Genomic DNA, 14,735 nt, shown 5'->3' with positions numbered 1-14,735 from the left:
GCACTATCCAGCCGTGAGATTGTACACTCCACGACGCCACGGACATCCACCGGACTGCCATCGATCGCATTAATTGTCGATGACGTAGGCCTGATATCCAAAGCTAGGTCGGTTGCCAGGGCGCTAGCTACAAGGGAGCGGGATGCACAGGTGTCCACAGCAGCTACTACACGCTTGCTTGGACCGCCGGACCGTTTGATGTCCACAAAGATCCGTGGCAGACTGTCACCTCCACTGCTCAGGCATAACACCTTGGAGTCACCATGATCACCAGAGTGCACAGGAGCAGCGGCTGCACTCCCACCCCGCTGCTTCTTCTGCTTGAAGGCCTTGAACTCCGCACAATCTCTCATCATATGCCCAGCCTCGTCGCAGAATAAACACGTCAGCTGACTGTGTTTGGCTTGCTTGTGGCTACCGGTACCACTACTCGTGCTCGCAGGGCAGTTCCGCTTGAAGTGGCCAACTTGACCACACTTGTAACACAGGACACGTCTTGCGGAGTCGCGACCTACACCTGCTGCAGCGGTCATCCTGGAAGAGCCTGATGGAGCCCGATCGTCTAGAGCACCGTAGCTCACTGCTGCCACACCGGGCTTCATCGATCGTTCCACGCTTCTAAGCCGCCTGACGTACTCCACGCAATCGTCGATGGTGCCCGTTTTTCCACTCATACGGAGCTCCTTCGCAAACTGAGAGGGGAGCCCGGAGAGAAACTGCCCGATCACTATTTTATTCTTCCCATCAGCATCAACCTGCTCACCAGACAAGGTGAGAAGCCTCTTCAAGTCCGCTGCGAAGTTGTCCACCGACTCGTCTCCTCGCAAGATCCTGGACGTAAACATCGAGTATGCTTGATCCGGTGCCATCCCAAAAGCGGCGGTCAGCTTCGCTTTCACATCGGCCGGCTTCTTCTTATCCGCTGCCGCCATCTCGTTCCACACGGTGAACGCCTCACCCTCGAGATAGAGCGGTAGATTCGCCATCTTCTTTTCGTCCGAGTCCCACTTCTGCAAGTCCGCGACAACTGAGAACTTCGCCCAGAATTCGCTCAGGTCGTCCCGACCCCCGCGGAACGGTCTCAAGAAGCATTCGACTTTGGCCATCTCGCACTGCTACCCAATTCGCCCGACTAATCCGAGTTACAACACAAACTCCTGAGTCCCGGGTTTCGGCACCAAAAAGTGCTGTAACCGAATGGCGCCTAGTAGCATGCACTATGATCCGACACACCGCCAAAGACAACAACCGACCGTTCCTTCTTCGTTCTAAGATTCTGTTGAGTAAGAAAAGTGTACGGTATTATATGTGACCAAAAAGATACAGTGAAAGAAAAGCCTAGCAAAGCATTGCAAGGCACGTTGGTTCGGCTGCGTTGGTTCAGCTGCACGCTAGTGCAAACATGCAGATCGACAATGTTGGGCGGAAACCAAACACCACAACATTGCCAGAAACTAACTTGTTCACACCTACATACAATCATGAGTCCATACCGTGTCTGGTCTGGTTTGTTATGTTAGCAACCTAGAATGCATTGAACACATGGATTCGATCACATGTCCCTACTTATCCACGAGTTCGAAATTATCTGGCCAGAACTTCCTACATTCATAATGCCAAGTTTCTGTTTCTAGAATTGTCTATATCCTTTTGGATAGGAAATCCAAGGACATTGAAATCCGTTGAAAAGTAAAGCGCGCTAACAGTTTTACTTTTTTTTACTTTAGGGATCTTTCTTGCTTGAAATTTTGCCTACAGAACAATGTACCGGGTGGTGAAGCTGTGTCACTTCTGTGATGATGCACCACATTAAACCTGGACACGGATTACTTCACGTCAACCGGCCTGCTGCCAACCGTATTGCATGTGGGTGATTGTACATGATTCTGTGCATAATGCTCTCAGAGGCGAACATGACTGCTATCTACAGTCTTCCAGTAGCTGCTAGCTAGCATGGTTTTGTGGCACATTGGTCGAGTTTAGCATGCAACCACGATTCTCTTATAATTATGGAATATAGAGGAACACTTCTAGTTGTATAGTTGTAATAGTAACCATATTCAGTAGACGACTAGCCTAGTAAGTATGCCAGGAGGTGTCGTCAAACGAGAGCACTTTCTTTTAGAATATTTCAAAACTTCGTATTGCACGTGAGCTCGCCTGCATTCCTTCACTCCACACAACCAAGCTGTTTGCTCCCATGCCTTCTTGAGATTTCTTGAATTGTCTTTTGCTCACACTAAGCAGGTACATTATATTGTAGGTACTGGTAGAGAGTAGGCCGCGCTAGCATAGAATGTAAAACAATCCGGTGAAGCATAACATTAATGTGTGTATAGCAGTTATTATTTTGATCTCAAGACGGACTTTACAGCAACAACAATAACGAAAAAAGGTAGGAAATTTCATTCCAATGTTACACCTGATCAATGTTTATACTCTGATATAATATACACTACTGCGTGATCAGCTCTACTGACGAAACTCGTTAATGTGTATCATGCTGTTGTTACTGCACACGGAGATGATACGAGCAGATGTGCAAAGCAGGTGGGCAGAAAGTCAAAGGAGCATGGATCATTTATCCGACTGTGCTGCTGCGGCTGATGATTCTGATCCACCATCATCATGTCTTATCACAGTACTTCTTGTCAACCGTCGTGTGAAGAGAGTCGTTACGGTACATACCCGCGCGGCCTAGATGCTGCACATCGTGATCAAACACAGAATACAACACTCAGGGTGTTAACCTTAGCAGTGCAGAAACACGAAACATGCACAACACATACACCAGGAACACACATACAGTGCCAGGCCATGAAGAAGAAAAAAAAACACATTAATGTTGGAGAGGAATTCAGTGACAGACCCGCACGATTCCATACTAGTGTACAATATTTTGGTATTAAAATACCACTTGCGTACAGTAGCAGCACTTGAACAGGCCCCGACTCTGACCAGGTGCCAGGTAGAGTCAGACCTCCTCGCATAACCGCACACATCATTATCCACAAAAATATCCGGATAGACGAGGGAACCGGATAATCGAACACACATACTGTATGTATGTATGGTGCTGTGATCGGTAAACATTTTTCTTCAGGATGGCGATGGACCCGGGGATAAGCGAGGTCCGACTGTACACGTGTACCCGGTTGGTTTGAAATCCTAGAGCAGACACTGCAGTGGTCTATGGATACACGGCCCGGTCCAGCAACACCATGACTGTGCAAATGTGCACAAAGCGCAGCACCATGATTGTGCAAGCGTGCACAAAGCGGCGTGGAACCGAAGGGCCCCACTCGCATCATTTCACATTCCAAGACGTCAGCATCTCCCAAGATACTCCCATTCCCTGGGTCAACAAGAGCAATGCATGCTCAACCGCAGGACTGCTGCTAGCTTCAAAGCACCAGGGTGTACAATGCAACATCACAGTCTGGACCCTAGCGTATTTCCCCGGATATAAGTCGCACCTGTTTACAGTTCACCTCAAGGGCAAAGGAAGGGATGTGACTTGTAGTAGAGTGTGACATCCTACCTACGCGACTATATTGAAACAATATGGCTCACACCTGAAAAGGGGGTGCGACGTATAATCGAGTGCGACTTATAATCGGGGAGATACGGGTTTGTCAGAACATCACGGTTTTGTCATCTCACCTCTGAGAACTTCTGAGACTTGCCTCGGAACTTGGTGGGCATCGTATGAGCGCACGGTGGCCTTGCCCTGTACGCCGTACGCACACGTTGGCGAACACAAGACAAGGTGCGGAAAGACCATGCAAACACCATGGACACACACCATGCACACACCATGGACACACTCCATGGACACACACCATGGACACACCATGGACACATATGCAAACACCATGCACACACCATATGGACACACAGGCACAACATGAGTAAATTAGCATTGCACGAGGAAGTACAGACTCACAATAATTATTTATAGACAGACCCACTCATCTGGGAAATGGTTTCGTAAAATTGGGCCCAAATGCCCCATGTTATAATTTTTACTTCAATTATTAGCAATGAAAAATATCAATTGTGCACTCAAAACCATGTAAAAAAAACGTTTTCGTGTGACCATCATCAGTTGTTCCACTGATGATAGTCACACGAAAACGTTCTGGAATTGTTTCATTTTAATTGTTTATACATGGTTATGAGTGCACAATTGATATTTTTCATTGCTATTTTACGACTGTTGTCTCCTCGTCGGTTATTTAAATACTTCAATTATTACAAGAATAATTTTTTTTATTGCTGCAGCTTTGGTGGTGGTCATAGTGATGGTGTTGGTGGTGGTGGTGGCGGTTCTGGTGGTGGTTGTGGGGGTGGTGGTGGTGGTTCTGGCGGTGGTGGTGGTAGTAGTGGTGGTGGTGGTTGTGAAAACGTGTGATGCTAGTGGTGGTCATGTTGATTCTGGTGCTGGTGCTGCTGCTGTCACTGCTGATACCGTTGCTGCTGTTTCTAGATGTCTGGGCACCCCACCTGGTTGTAAGGCTTGTTGTCATGGTTATTCAGTCCACCATGAATGCGCATGGTGTACAGTGACATCACTTACCCGTAGGTGCTGGCCGTGGTGGTGCGGTACATTGGATGTTGCTTGTCGGCTTTGACACCGTAGCCCTCAAACCAATCTACGGCCGTACAGACAATATACCACACACACGCATTGCCACACACACGCATTGCCAGACGTGCACGCAGGAAACCACGCAAGTCATTCACAGAATACATGATCAGCTGTAGCAGCTACTCCACTTTTATGTTTATGTATCTATGTCATTCGGATCTTCCCAAGTTGTACATTGTACTGTTGAGATACCGAATTCAAATAAATCAATACCAAATACCAAAAAATACACAAACAGCGCAAAACTAGAAGCCTGCAGATTTTCGACACAGAAAAACACTCAATGCATCCTCTTTTCCATGCATATCTTCCAGTGCTGCTCAATGACATCCGGTCGCGGGAGTCAAGTTTGCGCCTTGCACCATTTCGCAGCCCAGCGTTCGCATGTCTAGGGCTGCGCAACGCGCGGCGCATACTTGCCTTACCCAAATGGATTTCAATAAGCTGCACTGTCAAAGAGTTGGTGGACAAGCCGTTGATTATTCACTCTCATTGTAATATCAAAAAGTATTCTTTCTAGACCAAAGAGTGGTATATTTGATAACATTTAATAACGATAGAAATTTTTACGATACTTCTCCAGACGTTTCGTTGTTCTGAACAACATCGTCAGTGGATAAAGAATACTGTGTTGGCACCACCGTGTGCATATGGAAATCTGGTATAATATATTATGATAAAAGTCCAGCCTATTCAATCTTCAGGGCCCTACTATTATCATCAACAGCATTTGGCTGCTACATTTTGCACAGCAGCCTAACAACAGGCTGAGCAATTTGGTGAGAAACACAGCCAGCTGAACAATCGGCATCTGCGTGCTAAGCCATGACAAGTATCCCGACCGTTATCTTGTGACAAAATAGTCCCACTTTCACACGATCTCTCAATATAGCTATTACCTGTTCTCATATAGGACACCCCCTCCCCCCCCCCCCCTGCCCCACAAACAAACACAAAATACATCCATCCATACACACATACACCGGCACAAGCACACACACACACACACACACACACACACACACACACACACACACATACACATGATGCATACCGGGATTATTGAAGCGTTCCGGCAGTTTCGGATCAACGGAGTAGACATCCGACGTTTTCTCCGTTCCATGTGATGACTTAGCGACGGAGGTGGCAGGTGTGGCACTATCTCCCTAGGAACATGCCACAAATAGAGCAAAAATGAAAAGATCATAATGCAGTGGGTTGCCCGGCCCAATTCTTAATAGAAATACGGCCAGTGTCTGCTCCAGAGCCGGGTCAGCCGGGTCAGCGACCCGGTTGGGGGAACTCGGACCCATTTGGCAAAAGAACATCGGGTCACTTGTGACCGGGTTGGGAACACATAAATGGTACACACACATCGTACATCAGGGTGTCCTACACTATTTTCAGCTCCCTGCTGCAAATGCAGTAGACTGGCAGCACTTGAATGTACCCGCCTCTGACCCGGTTGGAAGACTGTTGTGCCAGGTACACTTGTACCCGGTTGGCTTGAAATCCTAGAGCAGGCACTGAAAAACTGCCTCTTGTCTTTGGTGATAACATTTAAAAAAATCACAAGAGGATGATTTTAAACGGTGTGCAATGAATCCCCTGATACACCAGCACAACACTACAGTATTGTCGGGTGCAGAAGAACTAGGTTAGGGAGTCAGCCTCCTAGTCTACACTGTTATTATTCTCATGTAGAGTAAAACGTGTAACTAAAGACCACCATGACTAGCGACCAGCCTGGTACTACAGTAAAACCTGTAACTAAAGACCACCATGACTAGCGACCAGCCTGGTACTACAGTAAAACCTGTAACTAAAGACCACCATGACTAGCGACCAGCCCGGTACTAAAGATCACTTCGCCAGGCACGGTCTCACATTCATTATAATTATTACGGTTGTACAGTGCAAACCTCTAACTAAGGACCGCCTGCCACTAAAGACCGCTCTCTCCGGCGGCCCCAAGGGGTGGTCCTTAGTCACAGGTTTTACTCTACTACAGTTTACGCACAGTTGAGTCGCCGTGTATACACTGGTATGCTGCGCTGGGTGAAACCCTGGTCTGTTTGTTCTTTGGCGCTCCGTTCTCCGGTGGCCGACAGTACTGCATGATAAGATACATGTGCATGGCATAGGCCGGCCGTTCTATGGATTTATAGGAACCTGGCAGTTCCGCCATTCTTGACTTTCTGTTGCTACAAGATGTCATACCACTGTGCAGGGCTGGCATCAGATACAGTGTACATATTATACAGTGTAAAGTGTATGCGTTATGCAGAGCTCACTGACTTGTCAGTTTGAGCACTCTGGCAAGGTACGTTCGGGCCTGGTTTAAATCTGGCTTTGGAAAATTTATTCTTCATTGCTACAAGGTTTGGCCTCATTTCCTCTGTGCTGCGCTGACGAGTGCACAAACTGGACGAAACAGTTCTGTCGTACAGGGTACGTGTATAAAAAATAAATAAAAAAATAAAAAAGTAATATAGAGTGTACGTGTACATGTATATACAGTGTACATGTCCAGTGACTACTAATGTCTTTGATTGTACTCTGAGGTATTCCCCTGGACAGTATCTCAGAACGCAATGCTTCATGCTGGCTTCCTGAAATATGTGGTTTGAGAGCACTGGCGCACAGCCAACAAAAACCTCTGTCGGGCGCAGAAGAACGGAAGAGAGCGGCGCCCCGAAGAACTAGCAGGCTAGGACTTCACCAAGCACTGCATACCAATGTAGTCATGGTGACTCAACTGTGCATAGGAGGCCTTGGCGGATAATGCCGGCAGAAGAATTGGCAGAATTCGGTACATTTTCTGGTAATTTTATGCATGTTTGGTATGTGGATAAAGAAATGGAGCAGAATTCGAGGAATTGCCCGCCATAAAGTTTGTATGGTTCTGCCAATTTCATTGCTTTTCGAGCAGAATCCGCCACCTTTTCGAGCATTATCCGCCAAGGCCTAGTGCATAGACTGCAGTACATGAAAATTCGAATACGTCAACAGACATTAGTGTAGACCAACTGGGCTCGCAGCAGCCCCAGCCCAGGGTTCGGAAACGATGGCAAGAAGTCAGTGGAACAAGCTGCTTTTCTGCCCTAGTTGCATGTGTGTGTGTGTGTGTGTGTGTGTGTGTGTGTGTGTGTGTGTGTGTGTGTGTGTGTGTGTGTGTGTGTGTGTGTGTGTGTGCGCTATATTAAATTGCTGCTGTAGTGATGTGCACCTTGAGGTTTATACTGTTGTGGACATGGAAATCCGGTGGCACGTCTAGCGGCCCCAGGGTGCTGGCCATGCAGCTAGCCGTGGATAAGCGGTACACGTAATACATTTTATGCGCTGCAGCTCGCTAGTCGCATCGGATCAACATGTGCCCTGTACGCAGCATTCTGTACACGCTGAGGGCGCAGGCCCCAGTAAGTCGACCGGATTTCCATGTCCGCGACAGTACATGAAAGATACATGTATATCTGCCCATTGAAATACTTATCGCGCACCGAAAGGGATATTTCTCCTACTTATAATTTCTGCAGCTGAAAAATGACATTTTACTCCGGCGTTACATGTTATTCAGCTGACTACCCATGCCCTCTTGGTCAATGATTCGGACGACTGTAGTTCGGGCAGGCTAAAGAGAATACAGAAATCAGCCAGGCAGGCACAAGCTTACCGACGACATGGTCGTTGCGTTGCGCAGCCAAACACCGACTGGAAGTGTGTCTTCACCCGACCGTGCTGCTCCGCTGCTGAAGGCTAAGTCCTACAGGTGGTTCTGCTGCTAATGACTGCTGTACAGAAACTAACTTTGCGTTTCACCTCTATGCTCTCAGGGCAGGGGGTGAAAAATCTTTCGCCTGGTAGAACTCAAGGGTGATTATTTCTTCGTGGTTCACACACATAACACCAGCGCTTGCAAACACGTTTCTCGCAGACTGTCGAATCGTCAGCACATCTACCGTACCTCCCACCACCGTGAAAGGTCGACAGTTGCTACAGTACAGTATTTGATGTTTGACCAGTGTCGACTTGAAATGAGAGACTCAGCACAAGCGACTAGTACCAGCCTACGTGTTGTATCCTTGAGGACAAATCAATAATAATTATCTCAAAGAGATAGCGCTCCGACTCCAAATCTGCTAGCCCGCAGTAAGACTAGACACGAGTCCAACAAATAATACTGCAGTTTACCAACAGTAAAGAGCACCTGGTCAATGTGAACGATAACGAACTTCACAATAATTATTATGAAACACACATACGCGAAGGACTATCTCAGCACTCCTCTGAGTCTCACTCTTATCAGATTCTAAAATCAAGAGGCAAAGGACTACAGCCTAGTACAGGCTCAGAACAAGTAGCGGTACGTGCTGCTACAGAGTACTGACTGTACTGTGGATCTACCTGCTCTACGATGGCCGGGTCGCCAGCAAAGAGCTGCACGAGCATTCTCTGGCTATCGCGTTTCAAAATCGGCTTTTCTTGTTGCGCAGTAACGCCGTATCCCAGGATTTAGAGTTTCCATGGCGATCCTGCGCCATGCATGACATGACATTAGTCATTATGCATCAAACTGTCCCACAAGACTTAGTGTTACCAGGGAGTCGTATAGACCCGGGAGGCGACACGAGGCCTTCCGGGCCGACTATGATTGACTCGCGGCACTTTCTCCCACTTTTCCCTCAGATATCCCCGGTGCGTGCCCTGAGTTATAAACCAACTACTCCGCGTACTTATGCCATGGGACTTAGTTTGGGAGTGCACTCCTTGGCCTGGGGAACGGACTCGTGCAGGATCGATAGGATCGTGGGAAATCGTAGCTCGAAAAGAAGAAGAAGAATAAACTACTTTTCCAAGTAATTAGTTGCATTTGATGATCGTGATTGAGGCAGAGAGTGCTGCTGATCGCGATCCAGATCCGGGTCAAGAATCACCTCCTGATCCTAAGGAAACCTCAGCTGACGTAGATCTACGTTCTCTTCGCGTGAACGCTCAGTCTGTATTGGCTTGGGCCACAGGTATGGTTTGAATTCTAATTTTCTATGTTATTATATTTTTCAATTTGTCTTGAAACTTTCAACCTTGCTACTTAGCGGCTTCTGATCTGGTGCACGTACTGCATGAAAAGTTGCGAATAATCATGAATTGGAAGAAATACTTGTGGGTTGATAGAGTGCAGTACTTGTTCAATGGTTTCTACAGAGCGTTCCGAATCCCAGCCGCTAAAGACCCACAGAAGGCAAGAAGCTTGCGTTTCAAAGCTGCTGTCCCGCCTGACTGCGGAGAAAGAAGACTCGTTTATGGTTGTTCTACAGCCGCTGCTGACGTCCATCAGCTCTGTCCTGCTCCCAGCTGCAGATAGGCCTGGATTTCAATGAGTCGTGTCCCAACTCCGGTGTGAACGATTTCCCGACGTCAAGACGAAGTGGGGTCAAGTCATGGGTGTTGCAAGGAAGCTGTCACAAGATGATCCGGTATTGAACGGTAGGTTTTGTAAAGCTGCTCTAACATTTGGATCCTATAAATTATAACATTAAATTATTATTTGTATTCACGAAGCCATGCCCAAGACGTGCGACATAGCGTGCGTTCGTGTGTATGTGTGTGCGTGCGTGTGTATATTGTGTGCGTGTGTGCGCGCTTGTGTATGTCGTAAAATCCCGCCAGAGCACCCCTACCTCCGGAACCATTCGAGTAGATCCATTTGGGGAGGGGCGGATGGGCGAGTCCTGCTTGCCGCATTCAGTACTACATGAAAAAGTACTCACCCTAAGAAAATTGTCCGTGCGTCTCGTACACCCAACAAAAGTCAAGAGCTGGGAGTCGTACAAACCCATCAAAACCCTAGGGTGTGTGCGATCTCTGGTCAAGAGGGTGGGAACTGTTGCGTACATTTCCAACCAGGTCGTAGACGCGTCTGCAGTACAGTACGACCTCACACTTCACATAGTCATACGAGGATACAACTCTATTGATAGATAAGATAACGTGCTTGTAGATCTCTGCCATGCCAAAGTTGCATTCAGTAGGGGTAGTAGTCTCTGTCAAACGTGTTTGCCATTGGCTCACAGCACTTGTAGCAGCTGATCGGACGATGCAAATGGGCTCCCAGTCCACATTAGCTGGTTCTTGATATGCCTTCGAAAATATACCATGGCACGCACTTTCCACTGTTGTTACATAGGGCCGGACGTGTGTTGTCCGGAGCTTGCCACGATACTTTCCGATCTGTCCATCTCCTCTCTTTGTTAAGTTGAAATTATTTGAAGAGCTGATGGGTGGTAACTTGCTGGTCAGCTGGTAGGAATACGTTTGCAAGTGTTGCTGCTGATTTGTACATTAAATTGCCAGAGTGACGTGGCCTTGAGTAGTCTTCCCCAGCAATGAACTGAAGAGTAGCATGCGTATTGAATTCTCTTGTTGCCGGTTCATCGGCCCCTCTCCATGACACCGGACTAGACTGAATTACTGGCGTCCCTTCATCGGCCTGCTTTTCGCCTCGAACTTCACGAGTCTTGAAATCTGGACCCAACATAATGAAATTGGGACTCAATTGCGCAGTTCAGACGATAAATTGATGCAATAATGGGTCATCGCAAAAGTGATTAGTCATCCCTGAAAAAAACATCATTCATTTCGTACTCGGACCTCCTCTCCACTCTCCGAAATGAATGGACAACGAAAATCGCATCCATGTACATGTGTATGCATAGCGTCAGTCGACTGAGATTTTAGCTCCCCCCCTGGAACGATCTTCGTTTCAGGGACGACCAAAAACTTGTGCAAAAACTTGTGTGACCACTGACTTTCTTTCTCTGTTATCAAGCAGTATGCATTATTTGTAACAGTAATTACTTGTCTGTGTCATGTGGATGCATTGTCTTATTTGCTTTTTCAGGCTACAGCACAACCGAGAGAACGAAATGTACGTCGCAATCAAGCTATGTCGTTGCCATCTTCTATGTGCCATGCGTTACCTGATGTGCCAGCCTGCTATGTCGGATACCGCTAACCATGCATCGACTAGGCGACAGGCGCGAACTGATGGTGGTGGTGGTGGTGGTGAGAAGGAGAGCTCTGTGCCAGAATAACTTTGCAGTTTAGAGAGCGTGTCTGGGCAGGCGTGTATTTACCCCCATATTGCCAGGTGTGTATTTACCACCATATGAACCAACCATAAGTGCAGTTGCAGTGGAGTCTTCAACTTCATTCTCCTGAGTCAAGCTCCTTGTGAAGACATCTAAGAAGAAGATTGCCCGATGAGTCCAGCCGGGACGAAAGGTACGTCGCAATCAAGCTATGTTGTTGCTGTGTCATCTGCTATGCGCCATACGCTACCTGATGTACCAGCCTGCTATGTCGGACACCACTCACCCTGCATCGACTAGGTGCCAGACGCGAACTGATGATGGTGGTGGTGGCGGGAAGGAGAGCTCTGTGCCAGAATAACTTTTCAGTTTAGAGAGCGTGTGTAGGCAGGTGTGTATTTACCGCCGTATGAATCAACCACAGTACGATCAGTCGACGTTATAACTTATAAGGATGATCTCGTGCAGCGATATTATTGATATTTTTTAAGTCTTTTCTAAGGACTCTCCACTGCAGCGTTTTCTTTCCACTCGGTTCTCTTCTTTTCATCGCTCAGCTTGCACTTGCAATGCTTATACATACTGATCAATCCCGTTCAATTTTCCGTACATTTTTCTCAAAATCCATAGCGTGGACGAAGTAGTGATTTTCCATACAAATATGGAAAATACGGAAGGTTGATAGCACTGTGTTGAGGCAGCTATTGTTGACTTTATTTGGAATTAATTCTGTCGTATTTGCACACATTCCTGAGTGCATTGTATTACTATTAGCATCCAATGTGTGTTATCTGTGCAAGCTTCTAACCTTGTGAACATTCACCGAAGGTTCGGTTGGTGGTGCACAAGATCTTCCGGGATGGCTCTTGCGGGCTCTCAGCTCTGCGTTCACTGCATAAAACTTGGCAGAACAGTTCAAGTTTCAATTTAGGCCATTTCCTCACTCTGTGACTCCCAATATTTCACATGTGCAATGATTATAAGTATTGTAGATCACTGGGACAGCGCCACTTTGTTAGCCGATGTTAGTCCTGAAGAAAAATTGACTTCATTGCCCTAAAGGTGAGAAGAAATTGGGACTATTTGTGAAGGAAAACTTTGGAAAATGTAATTTCGAATAAAAGTCATTTCGTTTATCTGGATAGGTCCAATATTTCACAAATGTGCAATATAAGTATTGTAGATCACTGGGACAGGGCAACTTGGTCTGTCGAAGTTAGTCACGAGGAAAAAAATTACTTCATTGCCCTAAAGGTGAGAACAAATTGGGACTATTTGTGAAGGAAAACTTTGGAAAATGTAATTTCGAATATAAGTCATTTCGTTTATCTGGATAGGTCCAATATTTCACAAATGTGCAATATAAGTATTGTAGATCACTGGGACAGGGCAACTTGGTCGGTCGAAGTTAGTCACGAGGAAAAAAATTACTTCATTGCCCTAAAGGTGAGAAAATATTGAGGCAATTTGTAAAGAAAGGATTACCTCATCTTAGGTGGTCAAAGTGCCTCAGAGTTCGAGTGGCAGTGCAAAGCCAGTGAGTAAGCCAGTGAACAAGCCCCTTTATTAGTGAACTCCTCAGCGATGGCCACAGATGGCTGTATTTCGGCAATGGAGATCGAAAGTCTGACCACAATTGTTCAGCGAAAGGACGAAGACGACGCTATGTACGGATTTCCCGGGCGCTATGACCTATGTACGGACTTGTCCCACACCGAGCAGGTCGTAATATTTTGAATCGTTGAGTCGATCATGGTTGTGCACAAGTGATGCGCGTGTCGCCTCCCGGGTCTATACGACTCCCTGGTGTTACATGAATGAACGTGCCCTGATGTGCCCCGGGGCATTCCCTTGTACATGACTTGTACAGTATCTCGGACTGCAATGCCTCGTGCTGGCTCCCTTTTAAAATTAAGTGGTGTGAGAGCAGTCAAGCACAGCCAAAGACCCACGGTCGAGCGCCGAAGAACGAAAGAACGGAGCCCCGAAGAATATTATTATAATAGAAAGGCTAGGACTTCACCAAGCACAGCATCCTAATGTACAATGCACTGGAAATGATAGTCAGCTGGAGATCAATAGTACGGATCCATTGTCAAACATGGCATTTCCTACTGTTGCATGTATTTAGCAAGGAATACAGCAGGCAGCGCACAGTCAATGACCAATTGCGTAGGGTACTGCTGCAGCTTTGAAGGTCTCCAGCGTTGTGCTAGAGCGGAAGTTTCCAGGTAATCAGCTGTTCCATTTACCTGTAGCGTTGAAGGCATACCTCGACTTGCCAGCGTTTGTTCTTGCAACTGGAAGACTGAGTCCGTTCTGCTGCTGAAGGTGGGTTTCTCTGGTCATTTGTGGAGTCATTAGTTGCGTGACGGACTGCGATGTCTCACCATGTAGGCTCTTCCACACAAGAGCCAAGGTGTTCTGGTGGAAGTGCTCTGATACCTGGAAAACTCCCAGGCGGGTCAGCAAAGGTTCAGCTGAGTGTTGCGTGGGCAGATCTACACCAAAGACAGTGCGGACTGCTCGATTCAGCAGAACCTGCGCTCCTTGAATGTCAACGTGTTGTCCACGGTCACTCCAAGATACATGTACTTGACTGAGGAGGCTTGCGGGCGGGGTGTTCTCTCGCAGGTGACTTCGATCGGTGGTGTTGCCTGTTTGCGTCCGGCATACACTGCTACTGAGCAGTGCTAGGAGATGACTCTTTGTCTCATTGAGAATCAGGCCACGTTGACGTAGCCAGTCACTGAGCTTTGTGACTGCTGTGGAGGGATTAGCTGAGATGACATGACGTGTGGCTGAATTCAACCTCAATGTCATCAGCAAATTGGATTGACTTTGCTGGATTTACAACAGATCTTGACTGTCCGCGTTCGAATGACGAAAATAAAGTCCAAACGCGACTGAAACAGAGCAGATCTACGAAACTGATTTTTCGTCACTTGCAGTTAGGGACCGGCGGATTCTACTCGAAAAGGTAGCAGACTCTGCTC

The 14,735-nt window shown here is 47.1% G+C and overlaps 2 protein-coding genes and 1 long non-coding RNA gene across 3 annotated transcripts in view; 2 read left to right on the top strand and 1 right to left on the bottom strand.

Annotated features, from left to right (window-relative positions):
- LOC135812039 (uncharacterized) overlaps nucleotides 1–2,203 on the top strand; it is a 42,594-nt gene extending 40,391 nt beyond the window's left edge. Inside the window, exon 33 of the mRNA XM_065325352.1 lies at nucleotides 1,759–2,203. Within this exon, the coding sequence (XP_065181424.1) occupies nucleotides 1,759–1,797 (39 nt within the window). The 3' untranslated portion in view covers nucleotides 1,798–2,203. The remainder of the gene's footprint in view (nucleotides 1–1,758) is intronic.
- Nucleotides 2,204–2,562: 359 nt separating this feature from the next.
- On the bottom strand, nucleotides 2,563–8,972 carry LOC135812040 (piercer of microtubule wall 1 protein-like). Its single transcript, XM_065325353.1, has 5 exons — nucleotides 8,325–8,972; nucleotides 5,706–5,817; nucleotides 4,580–4,655; nucleotides 3,664–3,730; nucleotides 2,563–2,704 (listed from the first exon to the last, which is right to left on the bottom strand). Exons 1-5 carry the CDS (start codon nucleotides 8,331–8,333, stop codon nucleotides 2,627–2,629), a joined length of 342 nt encoding a protein of 113 aa, XP_065181425.1. The 5' UTR covers nucleotides 8,334–8,972; the 3' UTR covers nucleotides 2,563–2,626.
- Nucleotides 8,973–9,438: 466 nt separating this feature from the next.
- On the top strand, nucleotides 9,439–12,520 carry LOC135812692 (uncharacterized). The gene is made up of 3 exons (XR_010552921.1): nucleotides 9,439–9,669; nucleotides 9,854–10,135; nucleotides 11,550–12,520. It is a non-coding gene; the product is annotated as an uncharacterized LOC135812692 (long non-coding RNA).
- The last annotated feature ends 2,215 nt before the right edge of the window (nucleotides 12,521–14,735 follow it).

This window comes from Sycon ciliatum, chromosome 3 (assembly GCF_964019385.1).
Source record: "Sycon ciliatum chromosome 3, ocSycCili1.1, whole genome shotgun sequence".
NCBI lineage: Eukaryota > Metazoa > Porifera > Calcarea > Leucosolenida > Sycettidae > Sycon > Sycon ciliatum.
The sequence above is the reverse complement of the archived record's forward strand: the minus strand, read 5'-3'. Positions and strand labels throughout refer to the sequence as shown.

What these genes read in the sequence shown, in the direction of transcription:
- LOC135812040 (XM_065325353.1), bottom strand. An exon ending in ACCACGGCCAGCACCTACGG is followed by an intron (nt 3,731 to 4,579) that starts GTAAGTGATGTC and finishes TACGGCGTACAG; the next exon opens with GGCAAGGCCACCGTGCGCTC. An exon ending in AGTCTCAGAAGTTCTCAGAG is followed by an intron (nt 2,705 to 3,663) that starts GTGAGATGACAA and finishes CACGATGTGCAG; the next exon opens with CATCTAGGCCGCGCGGGTAT.